Genomic DNA, 13770 nt, shown 5'->3' with positions numbered 1-13770 from the left:
GTTCCAAGAACTTTTGAGGGGTAAAAATAAGTTAGCACCTAAAAGAAACCTTAATGTTCTATGCCACCATATCTAGGACTATTTGTAGTTCAATATGAGCAACATTAACATCATGTGCTCTCAATAACTCCATAAAGCTGTAAAGGAGCAATCTATGCTGCACCGATACACCTATTTATGAAGGCGTGCTGTATCCGATACAACGATACACGAATACACCTCTGATACTCCACCGATACGTGTCGGATACGCCAAAGACGTATCCAATTAAAATACTATTTAATTTCAAAAGGACACGCATATCCGATACACGTGTCCGTTGAAAAACAAACGTCGTATTTACTTCCACGGCAGCGAGCAAAGCTCTCTCATTTCCGAGATGGATTTGAGTCTCTTGATGATATGAGAATATTAGAAATTACTAAACTTTCACTTGATGAGCCTGAATTAAAAGCTATGATATTTATTGAAGATGATATAGAAGTTCAAAGACAAACCACTGAAGAAGCTAATCACATCATTCCTTCTATTGAATATTTAAAACTTTATGTGCTAGACAATTTATGTTTATGCTTTTGTTGTTGTACTAGACATTTAATGCTTGCTTATATTTTGATATTATAAGCTACAAGGCTACAAATGATGTTGTTGTCATTTTTTTGTAATTTCAAATATTAAGCTTTGATTGCTTTCTTAATTTTTATGTATGATTTATAAATTATGATGCCGTGTCCGCGCCGTACCCGTATCATGTATTTTTAAGAATTGACGTGTCCCGTATCCGTATCGTATCGTATCGGTGTCGCCGTATCAATATCGGTGCAACATAGGTAGCAATGGAGTAGTCATTTCAATACACATATTGTTGAGGATAAGTTGTGGACTGATGGGATAAAAATAAATGGCTCAGCAATAGCCATCTAACATCATGTGACCACCCCCAATAACTCCAAAGGATGTCATTATCAAATCATTAAGCAAACAAATTGTTTTAGGCTTGTCCAAAGACGACAATAGAACATCATGAAATCCGATTCAACCATAAACAGTGTGCGAACCAGTCGTCTCTCTAACCCTATCTACTTAACAAATTTCAATGAAGAAACTCCAATTTTATCAAGCTTCGAAGGTGTGACATTTATCTTGTCAAACACTTTTAACCATATCAAACAAGGCCTAGTTTCAGTTCTCTTGATCCAACTCCCCATAGGGAAAGAGGAATCATGTATGCCAGTGGAGTACAATCTTTTGTTCCTTACTCCACCATGAGTCAATCCATAAAGTTATTAGAATATCTCACAATCCATTCTACAATGGAGCAACCAACAAGATTTAACCTCAACAACCATGTGATTCTTGTTAGTAGCAACTGGATCAAATAAGCATGTCTATTTCCTCGTAAATCCCTCTCAAAAGTAGAATATTGTGGATGCTAATCACATTTCATCATATAAGCTATCATTAAGGGCTTCACAAGAGCTATCAAACTCAAGTCCAAACATTATATGCCCCATCAATTCAATGCTAAAAAAATCACAATTAAAAAGTAGATTATTATGCCCATTCAAATGGAATTGAAGAGACAGCTATGATTCTATATTGCAAAGAAAAAGACAACTTTTATGGCTTTATAATCAAACATATGGCATTGAAATTAGTAATGATCACCCGACCAATCTCTAGGCCGCTGATTTCAAAGGAGTGTAGCAATTTGTGGGCACAATATCTCAAAACATCCCATAGATATGAAAAAAAAAAAAAAAAAAATCATCGATATTGCACCCCTTTTGCACGTATTAACAGTGTAATATACGCCAAAAATCCTCAACAAAAATACACATTTTGTATTATTGACATTGTAATTTATATTGAGAAGTTTTAGTTTCATAGTAGGATATGATTGTGTCGATCAATCAGGCCGTACTATTGACTCAAATCTCAATTTCGTCGGTCGAGCTATCCATACAATGCCGCGACATTGTAAATCCAATGTCAAAGCGCTAAGAATCCCCTATGGGATAGAGAGCTTGGTGTCGCAATACTATAAACATTGTGCCACAACACTATGGACCCACTATTGGACAAAAAACCTAGGGCCGATGCACTACGAGCACAAGGCCAAGGCGCTACGAGCCCAACACTGCAGCATTACGAGCCAACTAAGTCATTTTTTTCCTGCAATTTTTATACGATTGTAAACTCAAAAGATGTGTGCATGAAAGGATGTGAATACTAGGAGAACGTGAGTAAGATCTATATAATTCCTCCCATTTTTTATAGTGGATTTCTTGGCTTCGTGTGTCTTAAGGATTTTTTATCATTTTCGAGTTCTTTCAAGTTAAATATTAATATGTTTTCTCTGTTGTTTGTTTCATTCTTTGCTTACTCCCAAGTCTCAACATGAAGCTAAGTAAAATACTACTAAGTAGGTAGACATTGGATTATATATCAAGATCTCCACCACTACCACCACCACCACCCTCCTCTTAGAAGTAGATTATTGTGGATGCTAATCACAATTCATTGTACAAGCTATCATTAAGGGCTTTACAAGAGATGTCAAATTCAAGCACAACCATTATAAGTCTCTAAAACTCAATCCTCAACAAATCAAGTTCAAAAAGTAGAATAGTATGCCCCTTTCAAAACGGAATCGAAGATATTATTGTGACTATATATTGCGAAGTGAGACAATTTTGATGGCTTCAAACAGTGTGGGGAACTTCAAAGAATGTGGGGCACTTCAAAGAGTGTGGGGCACTCTGTGTCAAAAACATCCCATAGGCCATAATAAAATTTTCATCTATGTTGCACCCTTTTGCATTTGACATTGTAATTCAAGCTGAGATCCTCAGCAAAAAATACACCTTCTGCATGTATTGTGATCATAATCTATATTGAGATTCTCAATAAAAAATAAAGGATGTAAAAGCAAGGGGAAGGTAAAACCAACCTCATCACAGCAATCTTATTTATGTTGCAATGATATTATACAGGTACATTACCATTTTTTGCGAAAAATTCAATTGACGCTTAAACGGTCTTTTCAAATTTAGCAGGAAAACCTCATTAAAATCAAACTGGCACAACTTCTCAAGAACAGAGTTAGAACCAATGAGCCTAACGAGATTCTGAATTCCGGAGAAAAGCTTCCTAGTTTAGATACCTCCTACAATTTTTTGAATTGCAGAAACAAGGAATTTTCTTACCTTCATCCTCCCGGTTGAAATGGTAGTCATAAGTAATCTCCTCCCCAGGGTTAATATCCCTTTCAGCAAAAAACACAACCTGCACTTATAAAAAGGAACCTTAATCACTTCTTATGTTTAAAGGTTACAATGCCTGGCAAAATAAAACAGTAGATATAAAGATTCTGAAATGTTTATTAGTAGAAAACAAAAGTTGGGTATTTAAAAAGACGTGACGTTTTTAAATGCAATCTTGGATACTAACTCAAAACTCTGAAAAAAAAAACTCAAAACTCTGAAATAACTTCTCAATTTAAATCATTTTTTTAAGCTAGTGGTGGAACTAGAATTTCAAATGTACCAAAAATTTATGAGTGGCAAAAATTTTATAACATATATGATTAAAACTGAATTTAAGAAAAAAAAAATTATATTAAACATAACTACATGATTTTCTCAAAAAACCTAAGAGGGTTTGAGGAAAACCTGATTCCAATACTCCTTGTAGCATATGGCAAAAGGCCTTTTTTTAAAAGCATATGCTGCAGTTTGCAGGTGGTAATTTTGGGATAGGATCTCGGTCAGGGTCATAAAGAGGAATTTTTATTGCGTCCTCCCACCTGACGTAGAGATACGTCCTCCCACCACCAAAAAACTCGGTTTTTGCTCGGTATTGCTAGGTATTATTTGATAATAACGAGGAATATCATCATGTGAAGACCAATACCGAGTTATACCGAGCTGTACTGAGCTGTACCGAGCAATACAAAAAAATACCGAGTTCGTTCTAGGAAAAACTAGGTATTTTTTTGTATTGCTCGGTATTGCTCGGTATAACTCGGTATTGGTCTTCACATGATGATATTCCTCGTTATTGTTTGGTATTGCTCGGTATTTGCTTGGTATTTCTCGTTTTTTAGCGCGAATTTAGCTCTGGGCTGACGTATCTCTACGTCAGGTGGGAGGACGCAATAAAAATTCCATAAAGAGACAAGAACTTAAATGAATTTCAAGCATTGGTGATGCTCTCAGGTTGTAAAATTTGAGAAGCATTATAATGAACGTAACAAAGCAACCACTTACATTGGTCGTACGAGAAAATGATCAAAATGGTCCCTCAATTCTTTGTGACAGACCAAAATGATCTCATACTCTTTTGAGGGCCCAATTTGTTCACTCAACTCCTTAAAAGGAGACATTTTTTATTCTAACATCAAATTTTGAGGTTAATGTTGTTAAGTCAAAAAGTATTTTGTTCAATTTTTAATTAAATTATTTATTAAATGAAATTATCAAATAATAGTTTTTTTTTATTTATTAAAAATTTCTTTAATAAAAAAATTTATTAACAATTCTAGTCTATAATGATCAAAAATTAAAACTAGAATTATTAATAATTTTTTTATTAAATAAATGTTGAATATTTAAAAAAATACTATTACTTGATAATTATATTTAATAAATAATTTAATTAAAAATGACTAAAATACTCCTTGATTTAACACCATTAATCTCAAAATTTGATGTTAGGACCAAGAAGATCCTTTTTTAAAGAGATAAGAGATCAAATTGGTCCCTCAAAAGAGTTAGAGGACCATTTTAGTCCCTCATAAAGTGTTAGGGGACCATTTTATGACTAGTTCTTCTCCACAACAACTACCATAATCTTCGTAGTTTCAAGGAAAAAAATGAAAAAAAAAAAAAAAAACTAGATCAAGATTCTAGCACTCAATAGCCAAGAAGGCAGGTATTAACACTATACTATTTCCAAAAAGACCCACATACATAAAAAAAAAGTGCTATTATCAAGGGAAACTTCATTTAGCCTCAATGCTACTCCAGACTGGTCATTTATATTTACATGTGTACAGCACAGGAATTGCAGCCATGGTTAAATCTTGCGTGCATCACTTATCAAAAACGTTCATAGAACATATACAATGATGGATAGATGGACAGTGCATATTTTATCTGAGGCACCAAAACAGGAACAAATATACAAAATAATCATATAAATTGAATAAATAAAATAAGTCCCTTGCTAAAAATTTAGCAAAGTAGCATCATTCTGGCCACATCAGTTGGCCAGCAAATCGCATGAGGGCGGGTGATTGTGGTACGCTTCGGTGATCCTGAAGTGAACCAGCGTGGCAGGAATGGTGCAAAGGGGTTCCTTTTTCCTATTTATTTATTATGCCTTTCCAGATAAAATCTGCCTGATAGAAGGGTACAAGAAACACATCATACGCAAATTGTAGCCATCCATGCACACAACTTGCATTTAAAAAGTACTAAATTGATCAAAAATAATGTCATTCACTCAATCAAGATTCTAAGACATTGCATGGATCCCAATTTATATTAATATAGGTGATACATCACCAAAAATTGTCTTTATCGAGCACGAATCTCAAGGCGTATTCAAGTTGGAAACTTCCAAAATTAAATGAGGAGCCATCTGAACTATAATTTCAGCAAAATCTATAGTCAAGTTGAACATCTCAAGAAGACGAACACGACAACACCAAAATAAGTTCAATCCGAGCCCAAATGGGTCCAAATCAAGGGACTAAAGCATATTTGGAAGCTTTAAATCATTAATTGGATGATCGGATGGTATCCAAATATGGCATGCTTATAATCGAATCAAGCGGCTCGACGAGACAAATCCAACAAGCCCAAGATCGCTTAATTCTGACATCATTTGGGCACATAAATACTTGACAAACACTCTATGATCGAGAAGATCAACATGGGCCATCGGATGGAGCACTCCGAATTTGCACCATATCTTATCCATATTTACGAGGCATGCCACTTTCAAAAATTTATAAATAGACCCCCACATATTTACGAGGCATGCCACATTTGGTTCGAAATTGAAGAAAACTCTGAGGCTTCAAGGATCTAGAGCTCCTCCAACCATCGTCACACACCAACTACGGTCCATTCGACCACCGTCACCCGCCGAATACGGTCCCTCCGACCTCCTTCACCCACCGACTACGCTCCCTTAGACCACTGTCGTCCTCCGACTACGGTCCGTCTGACCACCATCGCCCACCAACTACGGTCCCTCCGACCTCTGCCGCTCGTCGACTACGGTCCCTCCGACCTCAGTCGTCCACCGACTATAGTCCCTCCAACCCCATCGCCCGCCGCTGCCGACTACAGTCCCCCCGACCTCCGTCACCGGCCGACTATAGTCCCTTTGACCTCCGTCATCCTACTAACCAATGAATAGGACAATCTTCTCTTGAGAATGACTCCCTTATCATTGGATTCTTCAAACCCCAACTATGTAATGTGTTTTATATGATACATTGAGCCAAGGCCTTCCCCATGAGAAAGATCCTCATTTATAATCAACAATAAACATTACTGGAATCATTTTAACAGGGTCAAGACCCGTGATTTTTCCACTTTTAAATAAAAATTCAATCATATCCAAATCAAACAAGCATTTGAATTAAAACATATTCCTGTGCATAATAAAATAAAAACTCTATAAAATAACTCAAATTTACAAAATTATGGAAGCTCCTACCAAATGTAAAAAATAGGTTAGCAAAGACTTGAAAATGAACCCTGTTCAGATTTGCTTTAGCTTGGATTGAGCCCTATAATTGGCTTTTGTTGGCAAACTTGGCCAGATTTGCAATGCATAAATTCACTTAGCCAACAAAGAACTCTTCTCCTCGTGAGTATAATGTTGACCATGGAGAAGGAAGTGACAGCGCTATATATCTAATGGAAGAAACGAACGTATAATGAAAGGAGCATAAGGAGAAGAAATACACAAAACAGGTAGCTATATGGATATTTTAGGTATTCAGTGGCTTTAAACATCATGCACTTGTAAGGTTTTGATAATGTGGACCAATAATTGACTAGGAGACTTTAATTAAATTCACATTACAGATTTACATCTCTATTAGGCTTAACAAAAGAAAACAATAATCATCTTAAGTAGCAGAACTCTCCTGTCATAATGATAAATGAAGTGGAGATATTCAACTGCGCCTACAAGAGAAATTGCCTCTCGTTGAACAATATTCTGAGGCTAAAGCACTTAATAGATGGATTTCATTTTACTTCAATATAATATTTAAAAATCATCCTCAACCACAATAATAATCTCAAATAAAAAAAAAACACAATAGTGACCTAAAAATCCATCACCACAGAGGCAATAAATATCAACATCATAAGTACAAAAATAAGAGGTGTTGGCAATTTACGAAACATGCAGTAAAAGTGGAGTCAAAAGAATTTGTGGAGCTTGTGTAACAAATTGTCTAGAATCTATGAGTAAAATTTTGAGTTGGATTGTCACATAACATAACCCTTAATATGCTTCATTACTATATACGGATCTAAGGATTTTCATCATAAGCATGTGAATAAGTCATCAACATACAAAGTTTAGGAAAATTTAAAAGGATAAACCTTATATCCTTAAGTATTATATTTGCAAAGTGTAAAATAATATTGATTTTCATAAAAAAAAAGTGATGCACTTTTGCTAAAACCACATGATGCATCTGAAACTTGAGAAGATGGTGGTGAGGAGATTCACAATGTTGTCGAAGTAGAGGTAGTGACGACAAGGAAGTTTAGTAGGTCAAAGTTGAGCGTGACAGAGATATGAAAGAGGGTATGAAAGTGTATATTGAAGAGCTAATTGATTCGTAGGCAAGATCAATTACAACAAGTAGATGGGATCATAAGGGTTGGTGCTCACGAGGGTGTTCAATGCGAGTCGAACTGACATGGCTCAAGTGTGATGTAAGTGGCAGGATAAGTAGGCAAGATGCCTGAAAAAAGGTGGCCAAGAGAGTGCTCCTAACTTGGTGCAAGCAAATCACACATCACAAGCTTCTATGAGCAGAATGTGTAAAAAAAAAACTTAAATAAGTAAGCACTCAATTGGCCACAAATAATTTCATTCATTCAATCAATATAATCTGTTACATAACAGGAATCCTATCTATACAAAATAAAATTACAAAGCTAAGAAAACTCAATCATATTAAAATCTAATAAAAATTCAAATTTAAACTTATTCTTAACCAAAATAAAATAAAGACCTAATATAGTTATTAACATTTAAAATAATGAGAAATTCAAGCATGATTAAAAATGAGCCTACAGAAGGCTTGAAAATGGTTTTGGTTCAATCTATTATAGCCTGAACTGAGTTCTTATAATTGTCCCATAGCCAATTGAGCTTTGCAAGTTGATTCGTACTACATCAGTATCACTTCTTTCAAGGTAAATGGATAAGCTTTACTTTCTCTACTTCTACTAGCGTGATATGTGATATCCCTTGGTAGCGCCACCATGCATTTGAGAATTAAGTTAAAACATAGTTATAAATGTAGTTTACAACATTATCATTTTATTCATCAATTGCCACCAAGTTCAGTTGGTATTTTCAAAACTTCCATAGGATAAATGGCCCAAAGACTCATAATTATGTTATTCACAGTATTGTTGGACTTGCAAACAAACGAAGGGACAAAAGTAATCAATTTTAGAGCATAGGATTACATGAATAAGATTGAAAAAATAATAATAATGGACAAAAGATAGTCTTTACTAAATTTTTGTTTAGCGACAGTTGTAACATGTTTTGAGGTAGCTTACCTTCTTCTCATTCTTGATGGATATTATTTTGGCAACGCAATTTGGCTAAACAAAATCAAATGAAAGTGCAAATATCAGAGTCCAATCAAAATGAAGCAAAACATTGAATCTTTTGAAGATGTATCGATGCATTGGGGATGTCAAAAGTACCAGACATGAGTGGTTGACAAATCGAGCAATGCCCCCTTTCCGAGTAGCATCTATAATATGCTCCTTATCAATCCTAAAGAAGTAACATGCACTTTTGCATTGTAGCCGCCTTCCCGACTGGTACTCAATTTCTCGTTTATCTGCAACTCTAAGTCCTACAATCTCACCCACATACTCAACTACCTGTGAATGAAGGTTAATGTAATTAATAGCCAGCATAAAAGTTTTCAGTCACACAAAGGGAGTAAAATTACATAATCGTAGCAAAATTAAATCTTGTAAAACAAGTTAGGTTACCATAGCTCCTCGAGCTATGAATTGAGATGTATAAAGACCAAGAGCATGAATGCCAGACTTGTACACAACCAAACGCTTCCACCCTTTTGACAATTTGTATCTAATATATTCTTTCTGCAAAATATAGAAGAAACAATAATGCATCATTTTCAAATCCATTTATAGAAAAAAACATTTAGCTTTTCTTAGATCCAGAGATGCATAAATTTCATGAAGGAGATGATTTTCTACCATTTACATTAACAAAGGAAAAAAAAAGGAATAACTTCCAACGTGTAGCATATGAACTTTTTTAAGTTTGATAAACATATTGCCAATGACTAGAGAACAGAATGTCATCAAGAAAAAGGGGCTCTTAATTTATTATATATCCTTATATATGCAAAAGATACTGGTGATCATAATTTATTAATTTTTAGCTAAGAAAAGAATGTGATGCAAATCATAGCAACTTGTAAATATATTTTACATAAGGAATAATCTGATGAAAGTAGATCGACTTTAAAATGGAATATGAAACAATTAGAAAATAAACCAAATTATCTACCATAATTATTTTTCTAGTTGGTCTAGATGAGAATCTTGACAAATAAGGGATGCATTAATTTGGAAGATTAAATACTTCTTTAGGATAAAATTGGTAAGAGAAATCATCAAAAGATCACCTTAAACTATAATACTTCCCCAATTTCTTTCTTATGAAATCCAACAATACATCCATCATCAAATTATTTGCAATCATTACCATCATCATCCTGAGATCATCAGCTTGTTTACAATAGCAAATCTAATAGATAAGAATAATATGGAGAAGTTACTGGATTGGATTTAGCAAAATCAGATAGATGAAAGCTTTAAAAGAGAGAAGATGCAAGAGGAAACCTTATTCTTTTGTGGCTTGTTTGCATGAAAGTTATTAAATTAGAAAAATATACCATATTTAGTGGACGGTGAATGCTTATTTTGTTGTGTCAAATATTATTTGTATTTAATCCTCTATTGTAATAGAGGAATTGTATTTGTTAAAAACAAAGAATTTGTCCTTCTAACATGGTATCAAATCGGGGTTAGTAAAAAAACCTGCTTCTCCTGTCCCCCACTTTTTCCCACTCTCTCTTCACCTGCAACCCTCAACCACTCGCTCACAAATCACGAACCTTGCCCACTGCAACCTCCCCTAGACCCGTAATGACCATCTCACACCCACACCTTATGCATCCAGTCTGCACACTGTCCATTCGCATGTTATGTTGTTCATGCATAGCCACTTTATGCATGTGCCTAAATGTGCACCCACCCATTCAACACTTGCTTCCTCCCACTACCACATTGATCTACTACATTCATAGCTGGGGGAGGATTTCTGGTGGAAATGTAAAGCTTATAAGGGATTAAGCTAGAAGAGAGGAGAGATATTCCTCTTTCAGTACAACCACTCATTCAGTAGTTCATAGAGGCTTTTCAGCCACCCCAAGGCCTCCCATCACTCAGGAAGCAGAAGCACGCCATCACCTTGAGGAAAGGGGGTGTCACCAATTAGCATTCGTCCATATCGTTACCCTCAGATTCAGAAGGACGAGAAAGAGAAGTTGATCCGTGAAATGCTGAGGGCGGGGATTATTAGGCCAAGTGTGAGCCCTTATTCTAACCCAGTCTTACTGGTCAAGAAGGATGGGAGCTGGAGATTTTGTGTGGACTACCGGGCCTTGAATAAGGAAACTGTGCCTTACAAGTTCACTATTCCGGTGATCGATGAGTTACTAGATGAGCTGTATAGAGCAGTGGTATATACCAAGTTGGATCTGAAGTCAAGTTACCATCAGATCGGGATGAAAGAGGAGGATGTCTAGAAGATTGCATTTAAGACACACGAGGGGCGCTGCGAGTTCTTAGTAATGCCATTTGGTCTCACCAATACTCCAACTATCTTGTAGTCCTTTATGAACAGGGCATTCCAACCCTATCTCTGAAAGTTTGTACTAGTTTTCTTTGACTACATACTGGTATATAGCAAGTCCAAGGAGGAACATCTGGAGCATTTGAGGATTAAGAGTTATATGGGAGTATCAGATGAGGGCCAACCTAAAGAAATACAGCTTTGCATAAACTATGGTGGAATACTTGGAGCACGTGGTATCTCAAGAGGGGGTGGTTTTCGATCAAACCAAAATTGAGGCAATACAAAAATGACCTCTACCTAGTAATTTGAGAGAGTTGAGGGTCTTCCTAGGGTTGATTGGTTATTACAGGACGTTTGTGAGAAGATACAACACCATAGCCTAACCCTTGACAAAGTAGTTGAAGAAGGATTACTTCCTGTGGGGAGAGGTAGCTACCCAGGCCTTTAAGCGACTGAAGAAGTTCATGACCATCATACCAATTTTAGCTCTACCAGATTTTCAGTCAGATCTTTATAGTGGAGATAGATGCATCGGGGTATGGGTTGGGGGTCATGCTCATGTAGAATATCGGACCCATTGCCTACTTTAGCCAAGTGTTGACAATCAAAGCTAGGTTGAAGCCAATCTATGAGGGAATTGATGGTCATCATGTTAGCCATTCAGAAGTGACATCCATAATTGTTGGGTCGGCAATTCATTGTTAGAACCAGCCAGAGACGCTTGAAATACTTGCTAGAGCAAAGGATGGTGACTGAAGAGCATCAGAGGTAGCTGTCCAGATTGCTAGGCTCTGATTTTGAGATTTAGAACAGACCAGGATTGGAGAATAAGGCGATTGATGTCTTATCTAGATGTGGGAGGGAGCTCCAGGAGATGTCCATTTCAGTACCACTGATGGTGGATTGGGGGGCTATCAAAGAAGAAAGTGTGCAGGATGAGGATCTGAGGAAGATTAGGAGGAATTTACTAAAGGATGAAAGAAACCACCCACGCTACTCCCTTGAGAGAGAAACTACTGTACTAAGGGAGGTTTGTGATGCCACGAACCTCAGTTCATATGCCCCACCTGCTGCAAGAATTCCATGAAAGCATGGTTAAAGGTCATTCAGGGGTGCAGAAGACCTATCGAAGGTTGGCAGCAAAACTGTATTTGAAAGGGATGCACAAGAATATGGAGGAGATGGTAGCTCAGTGTGAGGTGTGCCAGAGAAACAAGTGCATGGCTATGACTCCAGGGGGATTACTTCAACCCTTAGCTATTCTTGACAGAGTATGGGAGGAGGTGATCATGAATAGATGGGCTACCACTATCTAAGAGGTTCACAGTGATTATGGTGGTGGTTGACAGGTTGAATAAATATGATCATTTCATTCCCATGCAACATCCCTACTGATGCATGCAATTACTAAAGAGAAGAGACAAATTGGAGAACACCAGGACAAATAGAAAGAATCAAACTCAATTCACTATAGCTTGCAAACAACCAAACAAACATACGAAGAAACAAAAGTAAAGATCAAACGAAGAAAAAAAAATGCTATCTTCAGTAAACCCGTTCAGCGGGTTTCCTCACATGCAACGAAAGTAAGAAAATATAAAATTGTGCTTAGGCTTGCAAACCGAGGGTCCACCACTGCAAATGAGTCCAACGTCCTACCAAACTCCTCTGGCAAATGTCTCCAAATTTCAACCAACATACAACTTCCAAAGCTCAAGAAGAAGGATACAGGTGAAGTGGAACTTGCGTACATAAGAAGGGGTTAAAAGCCAAGACGAAATAGAGAGGAGGAAAGGGGGTGGAACAAGCTCTCAACCTTTTTCAAGAGAAGAAACCCTTAGGTTTTTGTAGAGACTTTGCTCACAACATTCAACAACCTTTTTCATCCCAAAACAACTCATTTTTATAGCAAAAGAAGGTAGACAAATAGCCATAACACCTCCAACCAAATCCAATTAGAATTGGGGAAATGAAAGGCCAAAAGTCACTAAATAGAAGGCCAAAAGATAGCAAAACAGCAGCAGGAAATCTGCACAGAAAACAGGGAAATAGTCCACGAAATTCCCACCAATCAGCCACGGGAAACCAGCCAACAAGGGACCCGAAAAGCCAGCACAGGAGACAAGGCAACAGGTCACGAGAAACCAGCCAGCAAGGGACCCGAAGAGCCAGCACTGGAGACAAAGAAGCAAATCACGGGAAACCAGCCAGCAAGGGAAAACCGAGAAGGCAAAGGGAGGTGAAGAGGCACAAGTCCACTCCATAATAAACTCTTGAAATAATAGCATACCTTTTTGAATTAATGAATTAGGAAGTGCATTTATTCCCCAATCATTGAGCTAAACTTCAGCTCAAGCATTTATAACCTAACTCCAAGTAGAATCTAGCATTTTGAGCTCAATACCAAGCAGCCAAGGCTCAGCCGAGAATAGCAACCAGCTCAAAACCATGAACAGCAAGCAGCTCAAGGACTAATTGGACCCAGAAGCCAGCAAAACCAAGGTTTGCCATGCCTCTCCATGCTAAAAAAAATTAAAAACACAACTATATATTGTTCAAATTACATTAAAACAAAATAGACTAAAA

The 13770-nt window shown here is 36.7% G+C and overlaps 1 protein-coding gene across 1 annotated transcript in view; it reads right to left on the bottom strand.

Moving 5' to 3' along the window:
- Positions 1–2943: 2943 nt before the first annotated feature.
- LOC110100284 overlaps positions 2944–13770 on the bottom strand; it is a 60036-nt gene continuing 49209 nt past the window's right edge. The window contains exons 16-19 of the mRNA XM_020827721.2: positions 9285–9398; positions 8988–9170; positions 8838–8882; positions 2944–3288 (exon numbers count right to left, since the gene is read on the bottom strand). Of these exons, the coding sequence (XP_020683380.1) occupies positions 3154–3288; positions 8838–8882; positions 8988–9170; positions 9285–9398 (477 nt within the window). The 3' untranslated portion in view covers positions 2944–3153. The remainder of the gene's footprint in view (positions 3289–8837; positions 8883–8987; positions 9171–9284; positions 9399–13770) is intronic.

The sequence above is a fragment of the Dendrobium catenatum genome, unplaced genomic scaffold (genome assembly GCF_001605985.2).
Source record: "Dendrobium catenatum unplaced genomic scaffold, ASM160598v2 fragScaff_scaffold_1221, whole genome shotgun sequence".
In the NCBI taxonomy this organism is placed as follows: domain Eukaryota; kingdom Viridiplantae; phylum Streptophyta; class Magnoliopsida; order Asparagales; family Orchidaceae; genus Dendrobium; species Dendrobium catenatum.
Note: the sequence above shows the minus strand (reverse complement) of the source record. Positions and strands in the feature narration are given on the sequence as shown.